Consider the following 21,474-nt stretch of genomic DNA (forward strand, 5'->3'; position numbering starts at 1 on the left):
AAGGGGTGGCGGTGGTTGTTTCTCTGCTGACATCCTAGTTCTGCGCACATTGACATGTTGAAATCTCGCGGCTTCCAGCTAGATTCAGGTGTGTGAGGTCAAGATGAGCATCAGTGCACCATTAGTAATCCACATAGACAGAGGGAAACATGGGTGTGCTGTTGGTGTTACAGGCAGCCACTTGTCACAGCAAGATGGATCAATGTTGGGGTTGGTTACCCGTGCAGGCTTTGGATGGCCTGTTACCCATGGAGTGACTGATTCACCTCCTTCAGTCACCTGCTGAAAGAACTGAACATTTTCCTGTTTTAACTACTGCCGTGTTGAGCCTTGCTGTGCAAGCGTGATTAGCATAACCTCGAAAGTGTGATGCTTCTGTGACTGCCAAGTTGCTTGAAAGAATTAATGAAGTCTACACTACATCACTGCTGGGAAGTGATGTGGCTTGGTCTATGACTGACACTTTTCCTGGGAGGAAGGGGTTAATTTACTAAGGCTGTGTTTTCCTGGCTTTTCCTATGATGTATGTACAAGCGCAGATTGGGAAAGGCCTGTGCGCCTTCCCCAGGGATCCTCAACCTTTTTGGACCCGTGGGCACCTTTAGGAATTTGAGAAACTGCTGTGGCCATCACCACAAAATGGCTCCCAAGGAGGATATGTCTAGTCACATAATGGCTGCCATGGGGGCCTGGCTAGTCAAAAGAGGTGGTTGTGGGGAGAAAGTGAGGCTAGAGGCTGAGAGGAGAGTGAAATAGCAAGGCAAAGGGGTAGAGGGGAGAGAAAGAGCAAGGCTAGGGGCTAGAAAGGGAGAGAAAGAAGACCACCAGGGATGGGGAAGAGAGAGAAACAGCAAAGAAACGGGTTAGGTGGAGAAAAATGCAAAGGCTAGAGATTGGGTGGGGAGAGATGCCCAAAATGCTGTGTTAGGGACCCCTGACCTACCCAGTTAATGCAGCACAGCTGTTGTGACTGTAATGGGTGGAGTGTTAGACTTGGACTTGGGAGACCCAGGTTCAAATCCCCAGTCTGCCATGAAGCTCTTTGGGTGATCTTTGGCTAGTCACTAACTCTGAGCCTGACCTATATCACAGGGATGTTGTGAGGATAACGTGGGGAGGGGGGGACATCCGTGTATGCTGCCTTGAGCTCTTTGAAGGCAGAATACGTACATACAGCACCTGGACCACGTGAACCAGGTTCTCTTCTCCCCTCAGTTTCTGCTTTGGCAGTGGCCTGTTAGTTCATTGCATTTCTTTCTCTTTCTTTGGAAACTATGCAGCCATGACTGTGCTATTATATATAGCATGCTGATGGGGGTGGGGGTGGATACAGCAGTAGCCAATAATAATAATAATAATAATAATAATAATAATAATAATAATATGTGGCATTATTGTCAGTCATTGTTGTGCAGCAGGACATTACAGGGTGGGTGGCCCTTCAGGACTATTGGTATTTTTCCCTAATGGGAAGGAAAATGCCAGTCAGGACAGACCCGCATGAGCAATCGTGGCCATAGGGATGTGTTATGCACATGTGTTCCTTCGTAGCATGCAGTCACACTCTGTGGAAGAGGCAAGCCCCCTTGACTGCTGGAAGTATCTGCTCAGGTTAGCATGCTTAGGACTGCAGTGTTCCGCTCTCACAACCCAATCCCGTGAAGCAGGTTACTATTATACCCATTTCATGGATGGGGAAGTGAGCTTGAGAGAAATGTATTTGCCTGTGGGCAGGCCCAAGTCCAATATTTATCTGACGGGTATAATCGGCTAAAGGCCTGTCAAGTTTGATAGACAGGGCAGAGGGTAGGGCGTCCCCCCACCCCATAACAGTGGAGCTGCCTTCAGTGTCTCTCTTCTGAAGGGTGTCCCTACAGGCGGTGTCAGCAATGGAGGTGAGGCTCCCCATTACTCTGTCTCAAAATGCAACACTATCCTTTTTTTTCCTTATGAATTAATGGCAGTCAAACACTTGTAAAAGAGAAATAAAAGGGTAATTGAGGGACACCATTAGGTGGGGAAAGTGCTCTTGGTGTCCCCGTCCCCCCCAATAATCAAGCCTGCTCCTAATCGCAAAGCCCTGCCCTGGATTCTGTTTCTTGCTCATACTCAGGTCATGGTGGCTACTTGCTCTTTGCAAAGTTTCACTTTTGGATGGGAAGGCAGTTCTGGAATGTTGGCTCTAAAAGGCAGGGACTTTATCTTCATGTTTACACATAGCCTGGAATTCCCCCGAAATGGCTCTCCTAGATCCCCAGGATAGGCTGGGCAGTGTAAGCAATAAGATCCAGGGAACATTTACAAAGACAGCTCAACTAGATCATGGAGGAGGGTGGATGGATACCACGGTTTGGCTAAGCAAGTTCCCTGCCCAAGAAGTGTTGAGCACTCATCAGACATACTGGCTCTTGAGTTGCATGTGTGAATGGTGGTTTTCTGAATGTGTATGAGCAAAGGTGGATGGCACTGTGGGATCTATAGATACGCTCGTAGCTTGCCTGCTGCAGGTGAGTGCCTTCTGCAAAAGGCTGGAACACAGGTAGGCAATCTGGTGCCCTCCAGGTGTTTGGGGCCACAACTCCCATAAGCCCCAGCTAATAGTCAGGGATTATGGGAGCTGTAGTCCCAAACATCTGGAGGGCCCCAACTTGCGTACCCCCCAGGTTAGAATGTGTGCACAGTGGTGGATTGGAATGTCCTATGCCAGACTTGGTCTACCTGGTGCCCTCCAGATGTTTTGGACTCGGGAACAGAGGAGGTTGCTTTATACAAAGTCAAACTATTGATCCATCTAGCCCAGTACTGTCAACACTAACTGGCAGTGGCTTTCCAGGGTTTGAGGCAGGGTTCTTTCCTAGCCCTTCCTGGAGATGCTGGGGATTGAACCAGGGACCTTCCACATGCAAAGCAGGTGTTCTACCACTGAGCTATGGCTACAAGTTCAGTTCCCGTCGGCCCCAGCCACATGACCAATGGTCAGGAATACTGGGAGTTGTAATCCAAAACATCTGGTGGGTACCAGGTTGGTGAAGGCAGCCGAGACAGGGAGCAGGAGCAGAAGCAGCATTTAAATGTTGAGATGGCTTAGTTCAGATCATGAGAACTAAAAGCAGAAGCTTTTGAGACTTTATCTTCCCTTTTTTTCTACTAGTTCTTCTTTTTTAAATAAGAACTAGTAGAAACACAGTTCAGTCGATCCAAAGGAGAAGTGCCAACAGGGTCATCTCCAGGGTGGCTGAGTCCAGAAGCCACTGTTTTAATTCCCGAAATGCCTCTGATGTGGCCTCACACCAGGGCATTGTGATAAACTTAAAATGGCAGCTCCTGGACCCAGATGCTTTTAAAGGGAGCCATAGGGCAAATATAATTACGAATGAGCAGTGAAGTAGCCAGGTTTGCTGATGATATCAAATTATTTAGGGTGGATAAAACAAAAAGGGATTAAAAGGAGCTCCTAAAGGATCTCTCCAAACTGGGAGAATGGGCATCTAAATGGCGGTTCAGTGTAAGCAAGTGTAAAGTGATGCATGTGGGGGCCAAAAATCCCAACTTCAAGTATAACTATATGGGATCTGAGCTAGTGGTGACCAACCAAGAAAGAGATCTTGGGGTTGTGGTGGACACCTTGATGAAAATGTCAACCCAGTGTGTAGCTGCTATGAAACAGGCAAATTCCATGTTAGGCTTAATTAGGAAAGGAATTGAGAATAAAACTGCCAATATTATGCTGCCCTTATACAAATCTATGGTGCGACCACACTTAGAACACTGTGAACGGTTCTGGTCATGGCACCTAAAAAAAGATATTAAAGAGCTGGAAAAAGTGCAGAAAAGGGCAACTAAAATGATGAAGGGGCTGGAGCAACTCCCCTATGAGGAAAAGTTACAATATACAATAGCTTAGAAAAAAGGCAAATAAGGGGAGACATGACAGAGGTGTACAACAAAGTGGACAGAGATTTTTCTCCCTCTCTAATAATACTAGAACCTGGGGTCATCCCATGAAGCTGACCGGTGGGAGATTCAGGACAAGTAACAGCAAGTAGTTCTTCACACGGCACATTGTTAAATTATGGAATTCACTACCACAGCAGGTGGTGATGAACACCAGTTTGGATGGCTTTAAAAGGGGGTTAAACAAAGTCCTGGAAGAAAAGCCATTGGCATCAATGGTAGCATCAATGGCTATATGCTACCTCCAGGATCAGAGGCAGTGAGCCTATGTACACCAGTTGCTGGGGAACGTGGGTGGGAGGGTACTGTTGCACTCAGGCCCTGCTTGTGGGTCGACAGCTGGTTGGCCACTGTGTGAACATCATGCTGGACTAGATGGACCCTTGATCCAAGTCAGCATGGCTCTTCTTACATTCTTATGTCTCAGCAGTGGGCCCTGATGGAGGTTTGGCAGCTGCTGACATCCATCCTGAGTACGAAGCTTCCCCTCAGGAACAGAACTAGCTCTCTGGCCTAGCAGCAGCTCAAGCCCCACTCCTCTACCTTGATCAAGTTAACTGCCAGTTTGCCCAGGCTGTGATCAGTGCTGTGCTTTCTGGCCTATGCAAGAATGGGAGCTTGCATGGACTCCAGTGGACCAAATGCTGTAAAGCAGGGCGACCCTTGTCCCTAGGTGAACAAGCAGGGGATCATTCACAGGGCAGGGCACTTGCGGAGGCCTCAAAGACACCATGCTTGGCAACCTCTTCTATAAGGCTGCAATATACACACACTTCCCTGGGAGTACAATGCATTGAACTCACTGGGGCTTACTTCTGAGTAGACATGCACTGTAAATGTATTTTCTGCCACTAGGTCTGGAATTGCACAGGACAAAAGTTCCTTGATGCCTCTTCTTGGCTCTCTCTGCCCAGCTCTGCCTCCTGCTATCGAACCAGCAGCTCCTGGGCAGTGCTCCCAGCAGCTTTAAGGTGAGCCTGCATGCCTTCTAGGTAGGAGGGAGCAACGTTTCATTGTAAAGGGAGAGGGAAGTAGGGTGCAGTTTTTAAAATTATTTATTTTAAAATATTTTTATACCAACTGTCATGTAAAACATAGCCAGGTGATGTACAAGATTAAAACTGTAATATAAACATATACAATAACCAGTGGCCATCAGAAGAAACAAACAGAAAATCAAAATGGCAGGCACTGCAAGCCGAGGCGAATAATACTTTAAGAAGTCTTAAACGTGAGAATTCTCAGTCTCTGCACCGCTCTAGGAAGCGGCGCTATCCCAGACGGGAACGGAAAAGACGCTCTGCGCATGCACAGCGGTCTCCTTTTATTATTACTATTTCACCGATGTAACGAAAACGCCCCCCCCCCCCCCGGCTGAGTCCTTTGGGGCCCTGGTTCTAAAACTTGGGAATTAGTTGTTCTTGCTTGCCTCAGGGCTTACGGCTTTATTTGAGCAAGACCCGGTCCTGGAACCTGTTGGCGACAGCTAGCCTCTGAGCACGTACAGAGTGGCTTTCCCTTCCCACAGCCCGATCTTTCAAGCGAGGATTCGGCGGTAAGAGGACGGACGGTTCCTGGGCGAAAGGGCGCGACTTTCGGCCGGGCCGGGCCGGGCCGGGCCGGGCCAACTCTCCGGCTCGAGAAGCGCAGCCCTGCCCACCCTCTCGCCTTGCTCCACCCTCTCGCTCCGTTCGCAGCCTCCGCAGGTCCCTCTTAAGCGCGCCTGCGCTGCCGGCCACCCTCCGGCAGGTCGGCGCCGCTCGGGCTGCGCGCCCGCTCGCCATGGCCATGGCTTCCCCGGCCATCGGGCAGTTCCCGTACCCGCTGCTGCTGGACAAGGAGCAGCAGCTCTTCCTGCAGAGCCTCAGCGCCAGCGAGAGGAAGAAGATCCTCAAGCGCTCCGCTTCCAATGACATGAAGCAGCCGCCGCCGCAGCTGCCGCGGAGGCAACCGCAGGAGCAGCAGCCGCCGCCGCTCGCCCCGGGGGCCCTGGAGGCGGCGCAGCGGGCCGCGGACGGCGGGCCGGAGGAGGAGGAGGAGGGCGGCGGCGGCGGGTCTCGGCAAGAGCGCATTGCGGAGGAGCCAGCTCCGGCGGGCGCCCGCGCAGCCTTGCGCTCGGCTGTCCGCGGGAGGCACCTCGGAAGCGCGCTGGAGGCGGAGCGCGCCGGAAAGGACGGCGCGGAGCAGCTGGGAGCCCCGGTCCCCCCGGGAGGGGAGGCTGCCGCGCCCCCGGGCCCCGCGGCCAAGCCCGTCCGCTCCGGGCAGCCGCATCACCACCAGCGGCTGCGGCTGCGATCGGGGGCGCCGCGCCTGCTGCCCGACGTGCGCACCATCTTCGAGCAGCCGCGGGACCCGCGCGTGCGGGAGGAGAAGGGCGAAGGGCACCGCTTCGAAGCCGTCGCCCTGTGGAGGGGCTGGTGCGACCTGTGCGGGGAGGCCGTGCAGCAGCGGGCGCTGCGCTGCGCGAGTGAGTGGCGCCCCCCTTCCCCGTCCAAGGTGTTTGCGGATAGGCCGGCCCCCGCCCCCTCCCAGCCCGGTTATGTGGTCGCAGGTCTGTCCCTCCTTATCCGAAATCGGCCCCCCAATATTCCCCGAGCTGATGACAAGGAGCAATGCGGGTAACTAACCCTTGGTGGAGACCTGGCCCGTCCTCGGGCGGCAGCCTCTCCGACTTGGCCCTTGGCTCGCCCCGTCCCGTGGCACCCTTCCCTCCCCTCCGCTGCAGGTGTCCCACCCTTCGTAGTGTGCAAACAGATCCATCCCGTTCTGATTTGTGCAGACTTGATCCTCCCGCTCCTCCCCTCCTGGAGGGTTGCTGTCCCTTTAACAGCAAAGCCATTTCCCCACCTCCTCCCTTCCAGGGTCATCACACCCACTCTTGTGCAGGTGAGTGACCTTTTATTCTCTAGCTGTAGCCAAATCCAGCTGTAGCAGTTCCCTGCCTCTTCCAAGGTCTGCTTCTGGACCAGCCTGGGGATATTGTCTCTTTAAAAAAAACAACGCATCTAATTTATTGCGCAAAGCAGATAATAATAAACGGTGTAACCTCGTTGCATGCAATCTGCATTCCAGTTAAAGCTCTGGGAAGTCCTGGAGGAGAGCTCTCTGCTTTATGGGAACGCAGATGCATGCACTGATTTATGTTTTAAGACCTGAAAGCTAGAGAGCCCTTCTGAAAATTTCATGAGGCATGTTGGAATATTTGTTGGCCAGCATGCGAATTCACAGTCTGAGAATAAAAGCCCACTTTGATCCCTAACTTATGAATTGGTTTTAACTTCCTTTGAGTGCTTTGGTTTAGAATTGCAAGACACCAGTCAATGAAATTATTTACGTTTGAAGTTTGTGCAAACGTATTTTACAAACACTTTCCTGTGGACATCTGCATTTTTGTTTATCTAAAAATGCTTACCCAGTTCAACTTTTATCTTGTGTTATCCAGTTCCATGCTGGAAATATTCCCATGTAAACAGGCCAACAGATTGATCTGAATGCTTGATAGTCTATATGTTTTAGATATTCTGCTAGCTTTCGAGATAAATCGTATTGCAATGCATGGTACTTATTTATTAGTCAGAAGAAATTCCCTTTCTTCTGTTTTACCTCCCTTTCTAACCCTTCAATAATCTCGCAAGTGATGAAGATGCCTTTTCTCTCCCCCACTCCTTACTCTTGAGGTTTGAAGGATCATTTGCAAACCTAGTCCATTGCTACTGGAGGCTGCTTACTATGCTATTGTCAGTCTTTTCCAGAGGAGTCTGTCAGTAAATCACTGGATGATAGTTGGGTGTTGTATTATGTGCGTGACTTGTGTACTATTTGGTCTTTTTTTTCTCTTAAGGATGTTTCTCCTTTGCAGGGTTCTTGTGACTTGATGTATAGAAATGTACTGGACAAGTAAAAGCAGGGGTGGGGGGACATGCAGCCCTGTAGATGTTGTTGGACTCCATTTCCCATCAATCCCATCTATCCTGGCCAAGGGTAAGGCATTATGGGAGTTGTGGTCCAGCAACATTTGGAGGGCCATATGTTTGCCATCCCTGTATTAAAGGCTTGGAGTCATATAAGGGGCCCAGTGAGCTATTTTCATTTTAGGTGGGGCACCTGGGAAGGCGGGAGATACAGGGCCATAGGTGCTGGGCTCTCCCACACTGGAGGCACTCAAGACGAGGCTGGACAGCCATCTGTCAGGGATGCTTTGATTTGGATTCCTGCATTGGGCAGGGGGTTGGACTCGATGGTCTTGTAGGCCCCTTCCAACCCTACTATTCTATGATTCTGTGATTCTGAGCTGACTTTCTCCAGTTCAGACCACTTGTCCATTGAGCCTAGAATTGTTTGCTCTGACTGCTAGTGGCTCTCCAGAGTTTCAGGCAGAGGTTTTTCCCATTGTCTGCTACCTGATCCTTTAAAATAAGAAAGGAGATGCCATTTTCAAAAGCAGAGTGAGGCATTTTTTGTTTGGTTTGGTTGCTGTTAAAAGTCTTCGGAGAAGAAGAAGTCCTTACCCCCCTCTCAGGCACTCAGCAGGCAGCAGCACTGGAAAGCCCCAAGGCAGGGAGTCCTGCTTAAGTCCTTTAGGGCGCAATCCTATGCATGTTTAGACAGAGAAGAGGCAAAGCTGTCTGGGGAATGCTGGGAGTTGTAGGCCTTTTCTCTGTCTAAACATGCATAGGATTGTGCCCTTAGGGGCTTTTCAGAAAGCTCAAGCAGCCAGAAAGGCTGCAAGGACAGAACTGGGTAAAAAAGATAAAATAAAGACTGCACGCACCGCTACCACCACCCCTCAGCCACCTCCTTAGAGTAAGGTAAGCACTGAAGCCCTGTACCGTGAGAAATGAACTTCTCAAAATCCCCATGACAGAGGCAAAGAACTGACTGCCTCTTTCACAGGGAAATGAAGAGGCTGTGAAAGGCAGGTGGGGTTTCAGCACTACACTTGTACAAATGAATGTGTGGAGGGGACTGATAAAGGTTGTGCCTCCTGGCTCCATCTCCAGCTTCCATATGTTCAAGTATCCTATTTATGCAGTGGCTGTATATGGTCACTCACATGCGCATAGGTTCTTGTCTGTCTGATCCGGGAATCTGGAAAATAGAGTGTGTTTACATGTATGCATGCATTGCAGCCTTCTCCAAGCTGGTGCCCTCTGGATGTTTTGGACTACAACTCCCAGCATTCTTGACCATTTGCCATGATGGCTGAGGCTGATGGGTATTGTAGTCCAAAACATCTGGAGAGCACCAAGTTGGGGAAGGGTGATGTGTAGGCTCCATGTAAATAGCACACTTGCATGTATGGAGGTCAGGGGGAGTGATCCCAATCAACCCCTTGAACAGTGGAGGTTCCCAATGTCAGTGGGGCAGGAAATCTGCTCTGGGTTTCAGACAGAACTCTAAAGAGCTACCTGACCTTGGATATCTCCTTTAGAGTTCTGGCTGGTTCTGACTGAAGGCCAGGGTCGATTCACCACCCCGTTGACATCAGAGCCGTCAGCCTTCACCGCCCCTAAACATGTTAATTCATACCTGAATGAATGAGTGAACAGGACTTATGATATGCAGAGGTCTTGGGGTGGGGCACTTTACATTGCATGGGGCTTCTGGGACAACTGGAGAAGCATAAGGGACACCCAGGCTGTTCACACCTTCTTGGAGGCCTCGTAGAGAGTCTGCTTCCATACCCCAGATGTCTCTGTTTTAAATTGGGCCAGTGCCTAATGGGTTGTATCCAGCCCTGGCTGCTCACCAGTGGAACAGAAACTGCTACACACATCCCTCCCCTGCAAATCTGCTCTGGAGGGTTTGGGGACCACTTGGAACAGATTTGGGGGACATGTGGTGGCTGCAGTGGGGAGGAGAGCAATGGGAGATCCCATTCCACAAGGGGAACTCTGCTCACACGTTAGATTTAAGCCAGTCACTAGAAAGAAATTTATTTCCCCCCCAAATTAGTGTTGTTGTTTTTTTAAAAAACAACAACTAACCACCTCATATTATGGCAATAGTCTCAGCACATTTATAAGTAAATAACAGTAAAAGTTGTTTAACATGGTGGTCGGATGATCATCTGTTTATTGATCATACTAACCAGCAGTACCAGAAGCGGTATGCCTATGGCCACCAGTTGCTGGGGGACATGGGCAGGAGAGTGCTATTGCGCTCATGTCCTTCTTGTGGATTCCTTCTCGACAGCTCATTGGCCACTGTTCTGTGTGAACAGAATGCTGGACTAGATGGACCCTTGGTCTGATCCAGCATGGCTCTTCTGATGTTCTTATGTTACGTAGTTTTCCTTCAAGTGGTGCTTCTCACAGGACATAAAACAACATGATTTAAAGGAGCAACTTTAGAGTGATCAGCCAAGATAAACAAAACACACAAAAATTATCAGTAGAGATAAATAAGGCCAGATTTAAAATCTTTTGTAGTTGGACTTTCCGCATGTATATATATAGACCATTAATGAATACAAAGATATTCATTAATGGTTCCTTTTTCTCCCATTATGTGCTCTATGGTATATGTGAGTTAACAAGCTATACTAATTTTAGTTAACAAAAGAAGATTTGTTCATCCTACCATGGGTTCTGATTGCTATGAAATAATATCAAATAACCGTGGCATATTGAAGTGTGTGAAGTGCTTTGCATTTCTTTTCCCAGTCATCCTTTCAACACCACTGTCAAGTGGGCCATTCCTCCTGTTGTAGATGGGGGTTCAGAACGGTGCTGGTGGTGTCTCACGCGGAGGGCAGGTGTTGTGTCTAATTCTGCTCAATAAATTCATAACTGAGATGGGATTTGAACTAGAAGCTTTCAGTTCATGGTCTCCTAATCATTATGCCGCACTAAGGGGCTCATCAGTCATGAGGGGAGGAAAAAATGCATGCTAGGATGGTTCATAATGTTGATACTGCATTTTGGGCAGGGCAGTGTTAAAATTAATCAATTAATTGTATTTATTTATAATATTTATATACCACTTAATATAATAAAATATCTAAGTGGTTCACATATAAATTGATAGGACCCGATGTGCTATTAAGTCTTCTTATAGTTTTCAGGAATAGAAACGTCAGCTGTGCATTTCGTAATTGATTTGGGTCTATCCCTCATTCTTGCATTTAGTGAAATGTGTTATGTGTATGTATATGTTTCTGAGCTGAGTTTCCAAATCTAGCATGAAAACATTTATTCTGTTCAGGGAAATAATCCACTGTTAATGTCGTCTTAAACATGGTCAAACTATTTTTTTCATCAAGCATAGACTATTGCACCTTTAATTTGATTCAGTGTGTTCACTAGCATTAGAAATGCAGTCTCCAAAATTGCTAAATGGCTTTTCTCTATGATAATTAGTCAGAAATTCATCTTATTGGACATACATGTAACCAAACTGGGAAGTCTTCTTAGTTGTCAGGAGTAATCTTAGATTTTTGAAGTGTCCTGGAAGTTAGTGTAATCATATATATGTATACTCAGAAGTAAGCCCCACAGAATTCAATGGGGCTTACTCTGAGGTAAGTGGGTATAGGATTACACTCTAAGAATAATCAGTTTGCCATACTAGACATGACTAAACCCATGTTTTCTGGGATTATGCCCAAAACTGGGTATGGTATTCAAGTTGTGAGCATGTCATAGATTTATCCAGTCAGATATTATATGCTTTTGTTTCCTGTTCGTCCTAAATGGTTTAGGGTTGTCTGCTTTTTTAATATTATAGGGCTTTTTGAGTTGATATTTATTGGCAGCTATCCACAATAACTTCAGGAGCAGTTGTTGTTGTTCAGTGGTTAAGTTGGTCACGAAGAGTCCGACACGACTTAATGACTGAACAACAACAACAACTGCTCCTGAAGTTATTGTGGATAGCTGCCAATAAATATCAACTCAAAAAGCCCTATAATATTAAAAAGGCAGACAACCCTAAACCATTTAGGACGAACAGGAAATAAAAGCATGGTTCATTTATAATCTGAGTGTATGTCTGAGTGGGAAGAAAATATGTTAGAAACATAATCCCACCAATTTGCCTTAAGCACATCACTCTGTTTGGGGCTGTGAGCTTTTAATCAATTAATTGGGGTAATTAAGTGAATAGAGCTTTCAATGAAGATTAAAATCTCACCTTCAGATCTCTGTGTGCTGCCCTGCTGGCCGCACAGATGTGCCTCTCATTCCTCACGGAGTTAGATTCAATGAGAGAGATGCATAAAAATGGCTCCCCCCCCCCTTCTGGACTGTCCCCGAAGCTAGCAGATAGTTTTGTCCTGTGTTGCAAGCTATTGTGGCTCCCCTAATCAAGTAGGAAAGGAATTGACTTGACATATCCCTCTTCAAAAGGAAAAGATTTACCCCACTTCAATTTTAAGTAGATTTTCACGCTTAATTCACACTTGATCAGAAGTTCTATGTTCAGCCCAAATTTAGAAATCCAGTGAACATGTAATCCAGCTCTGTCACTGACAGTACCTTACCCAGTAGGAGGATGCATAGCAATTTTTAAATCTTCCATAGGGGGATCCTGACAGTTTGGATGCTGCTGCTTAATAAACTTTACAGTCCACATTTTTTGGCCAGGGATAGAACTGCTGCAAGAATCAGAATCATAGAGTAGTAGGGTTGGAAGGGCCCTACAAGACCATTGAGGCCAAGCCTGAAAGCTTTTTTCTCTCCTAACTTGACAGTGTTGCAAGCAGTTTATTCCTGCATGGTGGGAGTGCTTTCCAATTCTTATAGCGGTGTTCTTTTGCTGACCCTCTTAGCTCCCTTCCTGATGATGATGATTTTAAAACATTTGGGCTTGTTCCCAAATTCATACTCAGTTAAGTGTTTCTTGCTATGATGGATGCATGGAAGAGTGATTAGGGCTCAGAACTGTTCTGTAGAGCCATTTGAAAATAAAGGGCAATTGGAAAAGACAGTAGCACCGTATGTTCCTGCTGCATCGTATTGACACTGCAATATTATGCACGGCCCCATGATTTGGTTGCAGTGATATGTCACAGTTGGTCAGCTTTTGTTTTTGTTTTAAATCAAGTGACTGCTTGCATCGCTGTGGAAATTATTTGTACTTGCTCTTTCCCCAGCCCTGTATATGCTTCTCTTTCACTACAATGTTTGCTGGTTTTATATGACTCTTAATAAAGGCCCAAGCTGTACTGTTTCAGTGATATCAAAATGTCTTGCATGAAAAAATGTATGGATATGAATTTATAATTTGCATCAGGCTGATCGTCTCTTTAGCCCAGGGGTGGGGAGCCAGACGTTGTTGGACTGGAACTCCCACCTGCCCTGGCCAGCATAGCCCACGGTGAGGGTTGGTGGGAGTTGCAGTTGAACTAGATCTGGAGGGCCTCACATTCCCCCCTCCTGTCCTAGCTGTTGTTTGTCATTCCCATTGCTGTGTCAATGGGGATACTTCAGGATTTCAGCTGGTCCACATTTTAAAATGAGCCAACCTCATCCTCACCACCTGGACTAATGCACAGATTGGAATGCAGTTATACTTCACATTTCTCTGAATCTTGGGAAGTTACTGTCGGCTCAAAAAAACCATATCAAAAAGTGGTTAACATTCCTATTTTAGGATAAAATGGGTTTAGAAATGCGTACTTTGAAAAATATATGTTCATAGAATGTCATAGAATCATAGGGTTGGAAGGGGCCTACAAGACCATCGAATCCAACCCCCTGCTCAGTGCAGGAAGCCTGATTTCCAGGCAGTCTCTCATCCAAAAACTAACCAGGGCTGACCTTGCTTAGCTTCTGAGATCAGACAAGATCAGGCGCATCCAGCCCTTTACTCATCAGAAACACATATTTCTGAATTTTCAGGTAGTTCTTTAATTAAATCATCCATTACTGTGGAAACAAGACAGAATGGAATTAGGAGTGAACACAGAACAAACTGACATGGACTGGAACTAAATTGATCCCTTCATCGCTAGCTGTGGCCAATGTTTGGTGATTCAGAGGGAATTCAGAATTCTTGAATAGGTGCAAAAGATCTGTTCTTCACCGTCAATGACATCTGTCTGAATTATGCCATCCTTACCTTTGATTGCCCTGGGGGCCAATCTGTATGCAACACAAGACATAGGGTAATCAATGACAGTATAAGAACACATTTAGGAGCTGGCAGTGATAAGTCTTACCTCTGCTCTCTGTCCCTTTAGCTTGTATTTCTCAGGCAATAAACACTAAGCCAGGGCTTGTGCAGACATAACCCTGGAATCACATGCTCCCAGACCCATACGCCTTTCTCTAATGACTTCCCCTGCTGACTTTATAGTTAAGGCTTTAATCTTAGTTGTGATTAATGATAACCTTTAATTTATTAATTAAATGTTTAATCCACCTAATAACCTAAGTTCTCTAGATGGTGTAGAAATTAAAAATGTAAAACTCCAAAATAGCAACAAAATGAGTCAAATAAAAACAAGATAAAACAAGGCAGATAAAAACCAAGATAGAGTCAACAGCAGGACATAATAAAACCAGAGGTAAAACAGTGCAGAGATCTAAAAGCACAAAAATAGTTCCTAAAATGCCTGGGAAAATAAAAAGGTCTTCACCTCATGCTGAAAAGACCTCAACATAGGCACCAGTCAAACCTCTCTGGTGGCTGTATCCTACAGATGGGGTGCCACCACCGAAATGGCTCTGTCTTGTAGCCATCTACCTGATCGCCAGGTTTCAGTATTAACAAGAACTTGAAAGTACTGATAAAACCTGGTGCAAAGGACTATAGAATAATTGGAATTGCAGCTGAATTTATTAGTTGCATGAGTATGTATGTATGTATCAATCAATCATCTTTCTATTTATCTTAAATTTGTCCTTAAAAAGAAAGAATGAGAGCAAGGTATGGTATCTAATGTGTGTACATGTGTATAGTTTCAATAATTGCCTTTTCTTAGCAATTGCATGCAGAAACATTTTCATGATGCCACATTGTGTCCTGGGTACATAATGACTGATGTCCATATCTGGATTTAGAGGAGTGTATTTAGTGCCAAACATCTTAACAAATTATTCTTACTAATTCTGTAAATTGTTTGAATGGTGCTCTTTTGTATAAAACAAAAGCAGCAGTATATGCTGAATACAAAGGGGATTTTGCTTGGGTTTTTTAAATAGGAACGAAGGCATTTTTTCAAACCTGCACTTTAAAAAAACACATCCCTTTTGATGCCATTCTTCACTCAACAGACACTCCCTTTCCAAAAGAATAACTTTGGGTGGATTCCTTTTGGTTTTTTATACAACAGTTGAAGCTGAGTGTGTACTGATTACAGAGAACTCATGTCCTAGAGATGTCAAGAGTGCCAACACATGGTTTTGTAGCCGGATGGGCCAACAATGCCTGCTTTTCTCTCTTCTCTTTTTAATTGTTCCCATGGGGTGCATTATCTTCACTTCTTTCAATGGGCTTTGGACTGAGTACTAGTCAGAGAGCTCCTCTAGATTGGGTGTCAGTGGCAAGATGCTCATCTGAACAGTGCTTAATTCAAATCCTAGTCAGGGCCCAGCGGGGTATCTGAGACAAGGTAGATAGGTTTGCTGCAGAAGGAGATGATAGATCACAGCCTTCCCCAACCTGGTGCCCATCAGAAGTGCTGGAGTACAGTCCCCATTGTCCCCAGCCAGCATGGTATGCTGTCTGGGGACTATGGGAGTTGTAGTCTGCACCGCTGATGGGCACTAGGTTGGGGAAGGCTATGACAGATGGTGCTTTGGTGAAGATATCTGGTGAGAGCTTTGGCTATTGGGCGGTATAGAAAAGTAATAGAGTTGCCTGGGAACTGGGATTTTCAAGTTCACTTACCTGCTTGGCCAGCAAAGTCCCATCCATCTGATCCTACATATGGGGATACCCGTGAAGAGCATCCAGAAGCTACAATTAGTGCAAAATGCTGCAGCTAGGCTGCTAACCGGTGCACAGTATTGGGACTATGTTACACACCTGTCTTGAAAGACCTGCACTGGTTGTCAGTTTCTTTTCAGGCTCAGTTCAAGGTGTTGGTTTTAGCCTTTAAAGCCCTAAATGGCTTAAGACCTGGCTATCTAAGGGACCACCTGTCTTGTTATGAACCTTCTCAGGTATTGAGATCTGCAGGATTGTTGGGCATGCGTGAAAGGGTTTTCTCTTGTGTTGTTCCCAAACTCTGGAATGCTGCTCCCTCAAGAATTACAACTGGCCCCCACTCTTGGTTTTTAGACAGGGTGTGAAGATACCTTTTTAAAAAGCCTTTTAAATTATGTAGCTTTAATGTATTAATGTTTTGCTATTTTTAATGTTCTTATTTTTGTTTTAAGGTTTTATTGTTTTAAATGGATGTGTACCACCTTGATGGCTTTTAAGCAAATAAGATGGCATATAAATGTTAATGATAAATAATACTATCCTGCAGCTGTTGTGGTGTGAAGGGAAGCTTGTGCTGCTGCAGTCATTATTTATTTTATTTAAAGCATTTTATTTAAGGCATGTTAACCCTGCTCTTCAGCCAAAAAGATTCCCAGAGCATCTTCCAAAGATCAGAAATAAGGCGCTCCTGACTTTGCAGGCTTACGGTTTGAAAGGAATGACACAAAACGAAAAGGGATTGGGAGGGAAGAGGAAAAGTATAGACTTGGACACTAGATTCTTTGTTCCACAGTTTAGCAGGTCACGGAGCTGGACTGAAGCACAATGGACTTGCTCTGACTCTGCCTCATGGTAGGCCTGGCTCTGATACAGCCATTCAGTTAAACTTTTTCTGTTAGAGCCTGCTCTTGAATATGCAAAAGAGTGAACAAGGAGCAAAAATAAGTGTTTTTTATGTTAAGCATTATAATTTATGACCTCTTATGTCACCTCTACTTTTATTATTGTGTAAATTATGAAATTTAGATTTTGTCAACCAAGCACCATGGACATTACTTTCCATGTCATAGATGAATAATGTTCTGTCCAGTAACTACCAGCTCTTGCTTCTGGAAAGTATCAAGCCCTTAGTTTCCAAGGGAGTAGTCTTGTTTAATATGTTTACATGTGTATAAAGACTGCCAAATAAACATCCCTAGTTTCACAATTGCTTTCCTAAGCAGATATATTTTTCTAGTAAAACTTCCTATATCAGGGGTCCCCAACCTTTTTGGATCCACGGACAAATTTGGGAATTTGAGAGACCGTTGTGGGCACCACCACAAAATGGCTTCTATGGAGGATGTGGCTAGTCCCATAATGGCTGCCGTGGGGCCTGGCTAGTCAAAAGAGGTGGTGGTGGGGAGAAATAGCAAGGCTAGAAGCTGGGAGTGAAAAGAAGCAGGAAGATAAATGGGTGAGTGTGAGAGAAATAGTGAGGAAAGGCGTTGGGTGGAAAGAAGCGACTGGGAGTGGAGCAAGAGAGGAAGCACATGCAAAAGGGGCAAGGTCTGTGTGGACAGAAGGAGATTAGGTAGGGCCAGGAAGCAACTCTTTCCTTCTCTTCCTGCCCACTGAACAGCTGATTCAGCAGCAGGTTCGGGAACAAGAAGGAAAACCTGCTGCCCTAACTTCTTTCAAGCTGTTAAAATTAAAAATAAGTTTTTGAAGGGGGCAGGGGGTGGAGAGCTTCATGGGCACCACTGGAGGTCCCCACAGGTGCCATGGCACCCAAAGGTGTCTTTTTGAGGACCCCTGTCCTACATTACCTGAGTTTTTGGATTATGCTTCTGTGTAGTTTGATGCTTTTTAGTTGCAAACAGATATATTTTAATTATTTACAGGAACTACTTAGTACCCATCTCTGTTGAGAAAATATGCAAGTTAGAAAGTTAGAAACTTTATTTAGATCATCATCCCATTTCTTAGGCATTTAAATCAATCCAACCTTTCACTGGGCCACTTTGGTGTAGTTGCATGCCAGAATTGACCATGAAATGAGTCAAGGAAGGGAAATAAAAACAAATTTAAGGAAGTCTTTTCAAGGTGGCCAAAGCAGAACTTTGGAATGTGTCAATGTGTTCAAAAAGTGGCAAGATGTTTAATAAACTGGAAAATTTCGTATGTTGCTTGGCTTTCTTTTTGAGGCTGGTAGTGTAATTGCATTTGCACACAGGATTGACAGGGAAATTAAGGCTTTAGTCCAGTGATTTTGCAGTGTTGCTTTCTACCCCTATCCCTGTGAATTGGCCTTACTTAGGATACCTCCATTTTGAGAAGCTAGGGCCACAAGGGGCCTTCAGTTAGAAGGGTCTCTGATTTGATCACCCATTTTCCATCCTAAATCCCTCCTCCCCAGCCCCACCACATAAACTGATTGAAGTATTGGATATGAATAGTCTTCGAGCTGTTGCAGCTGTTCCACGTATATACACTGTTATTCTAGGACATTACTTTGTAGCGTTAAGTATGCTTAGCACTGCTACAGCTATACAATTGGAAATTACATATGGCCTGCTGGATAATGTTTTGAATGTATTTATTCTTAAATGGAAGTTCTCTTCTTTGCTTGCATAGTACGCATCAGCAAAACATTTGGTTTAGGTTTTAAAGCCGAAAGAATGATTGCTACTTCTCTTGGAAGAATATTTCCTAAATCCAAGAACGCTAAGATTTTGGGCGTTTCCTTTATTAGCCTGCCTTATTTTTTTGATAAAGCATCCCTAATCCCCCCGCCCCCCATCTCTCAGCCTGCTCCACTTCTGCTTTCCTGGTTGTTGCATGCATTGAACTGCTTTCCTTCTCAGCAGACCCAGGTGGCTGGCCGGCCAAGTGTGACCATTGCATTTTGAGAAACCGTAAAATGATGATTGCTCCACTTGAATGTCTGTGACATGTTCTTTGCAATCTAACTCCAAAGCAGCTGGTAACACAGCTTGATATGCCACTGGAATCTGTCAGGTCAGGTGGCAGAGCCATAATTTTCCCATATAGACACAAACCTTGGTGTCGGATACCCGAGCAGCAGATACTGAAATCCTCCCCTTCTACCTCATTGCAAGGAAATCTGTGTGCAGTGATTTGTAGGAGAGATTCATGGAATGTATCATGCCTAATATTAAAATCATATGTGGGATGCTGTGCTGGAGGCAGGTGTAGATAGATTGCACCTGCTGCACTGGAGAGTTAGGATAGTACCTAACAAAATAAACAAACAAAAACCTGGCGAGAACAGCTAGGAACATAGGAAGCTGCATCACACCAAGTGAGGCCATTGGTCCATCTAGCTCAGTATTGTCGACTGGCAGCTGCTCTCCAGGGTTTCAGACAGGGGTTTTTCCCAAGCCTACCTGGAGATGCTAGGGCCTGATCCTAGGATCTTTAACATGCAAAGCATGTGCTCTAACACCAAAGAGCTGGCCTTACTAACATTATAGCACCTGAAATTTAACTCCCACGGGGGTATTTTCTTTTACTTCTTTTTAGATCCAACCTTGCTTCCATGATAGGACACATGGTGTCAGACATTGGGTTCCCAGGCAATCTTCCATCCAGGCACAAATCAGACCCAGACCTACTTATGCATCACCAAAAAAAAGAGGACACTGATTTGCATGTCTAATTTATATGTGTTGATGCAAATGTAGAAATAATTGCTATAATTTCAATAGAAATATTATGTATCTCATCATAGGGGGAAAGACTGTGACTAGGTGGCCTGTGTGCTTGCTCAGTCCAGGTGCAACTTCATCTCCCCCCACTCCCCAGCTCTTCTTCCTTTTGGTTCTTTATCTTTAAACCAGACTTGGGATGGATTGCCGTTCAAACAGAGGACACTTTCAAATAGAAGGCTGTCTTCTATAAATAGGACACATGGCCACCCTACTTGCTTAGATTCAGCAAGGTTACTGCCTCATGTACTTTCAGACCATTCTCAGGGACCACATGGTGGGTGTGTTTACTAGCCAATGATCTCCATTTGAAATCCCTCAACAGTGGGAAAATTTTCTGTATTGTGATAGCTAAAGGTAACAGATCTTGATGTAGCTACAAAATTTAGGGTGCAATCCTATGCATTTTTAGATGGAAAAACATCCTACAAATCCCAGCATCCCCCAGCCTGCCATTCTGGGTGGGGCATGCTGGGAATTGTAGGACTTTTTTCTGTCTAAACATGCATAGGATTGCACCCTTAGTCACATAGTATAGGGAGGGGAGAGAAAGACTGACAAGAGGCATCCTGTGAGACTTTGATATGGAGTGCAAAATTCTCCAGAGCAAGAAGAAAACTTTATCTATTAAAAGTATATATAAATTGCTTTTCTGCCCACGAGGGCTTTCAAAGCAATGTACATTCAAAAGGAAACTAAGATACAGTAATACAATGAAATCTCAACAGCAAAATAAAAGCCGAAATTGACCATTCTTGTATGGGCACTTGTATGGAGCCTTCCATTCAGCAGATCCATTGAGCTCTTAAAACAGCAAAAAAAATTAAGGTAGCTCATTCCTTTACCAAGGTGTGGACATTCTTTTGACAGTACATTGTAGAAAATGCTGGGTGTTCCAGAGAGAGAATTTGTGCTACTGCCATTACTTCCGGCTGCGTATAGACATACTTTCAAGAGGAGTGGGGTGAGGGTTGTTCTGCTGCAGGGTGAGCTCTGCTGTCCCCGCCTTTATTTCTGTACTGACACACAACAGCCTCTGGGGCCAATGCTCTTCCATCCATGCACCCAGTACTTCAGGTTGGACATCAGCTCCACACTCCAATTCATAGCACCTTAGAATCATAGAATCATAGAACAGTAGGGTTGGAAGGGGCCTACAAGGCCATCGAGTCCAACCCCCCGCTCAATGCAGGAATCCAAGTCAGAGCATCCCTGACAGATGGCTGTCCAGCCTCGTCTTGAACACCTCCAGTGTGGGAGAGCCCACCACCTTACTAGGTAATTGGTTCCACTGTTGTATTGCTCTAACAGTCAGGAAGTTCTTCCTGATGTTCAGCCGGAATCTGGCTTCCTGTAACTTGAGCCCATTATTCCGTGTCCTGCACTCTGGGATGATCAAGAAGAGATCCTGGCCTTGTGATAACCTTTCAAGTACTTGAAGAGCGCTATCATATCTCCCCTCAGTCGTCTCTTCTCAAGGCTAAACATGCCCAGTTCTTTCAGTCTCTCTTCATAGGACTTTGTTTCCAGTCCCCTGATCATCTTTGTTGCCCTCCTCTGAACCCTCTCCAGTTTGTCTGCATCCTTCTTAAAGTGTGGTGCCCAGAACTGGACACAGTACTCCAGATGAGGCCTAACCAGTGCTGAGTAGAGGGGAACTAGTACTTCCCAGGATTTGAAAGCTATGCTTCTATTAATGCAGCCCAAAAGAGCATTTGCCTTTTTTGCAGCCACATCACATTGTTGGCTCATATTCAGCTGGTGATAGACAACAATTCAAAGATCCTTCTCATTTGTAGTGTGGTTGAGCCACGTATCCCCCATCTTGTAACTGTGCATTTGGTTTCTTTTTCCTAGGTGCAGAACTTGGCATTTATCCCTATGAAATGTCATTCTGTTGTTTTCTGCCCAGCGCTCCAGTCTATCCAGATCACTT

The 21,474-nt window shown here is 45.6% G+C and overlaps 1 protein-coding gene across 1 annotated transcript in view; it reads left to right on the plus strand.

The window, feature by feature from the left end:
• Nucleotides 1–4,998: 4,998 nt before the first annotated feature.
• Nucleotides 4,999–21,474, plus strand: part of RASSF5 (Ras association domain family member 5) — a 164,748-nt gene continuing 148,272 nt past the window's right edge. Inside the window, exon 1 of the mRNA XM_084853338.1 lies at nt 4,999–6,421. Coding sequence (XP_084709464.1) covers nt 5,737–6,421 — 685 coding nt within the window. The 5' untranslated portion in view covers nt 4,999–5,736. The remainder of the gene's footprint in view (nt 6,422–21,474) is intronic.

Source organism: Heloderma suspectum, chromosome 4 (assembly GCF_057233095.1).
Source record: "Heloderma suspectum isolate Gila_16-S chromosome 4, 16-S_ref, whole genome shotgun sequence".
NCBI classification, from domain to species: Eukaryota; Metazoa; Chordata; class Lepidosauria; order Squamata; family Helodermatidae; genus Heloderma; species Heloderma suspectum.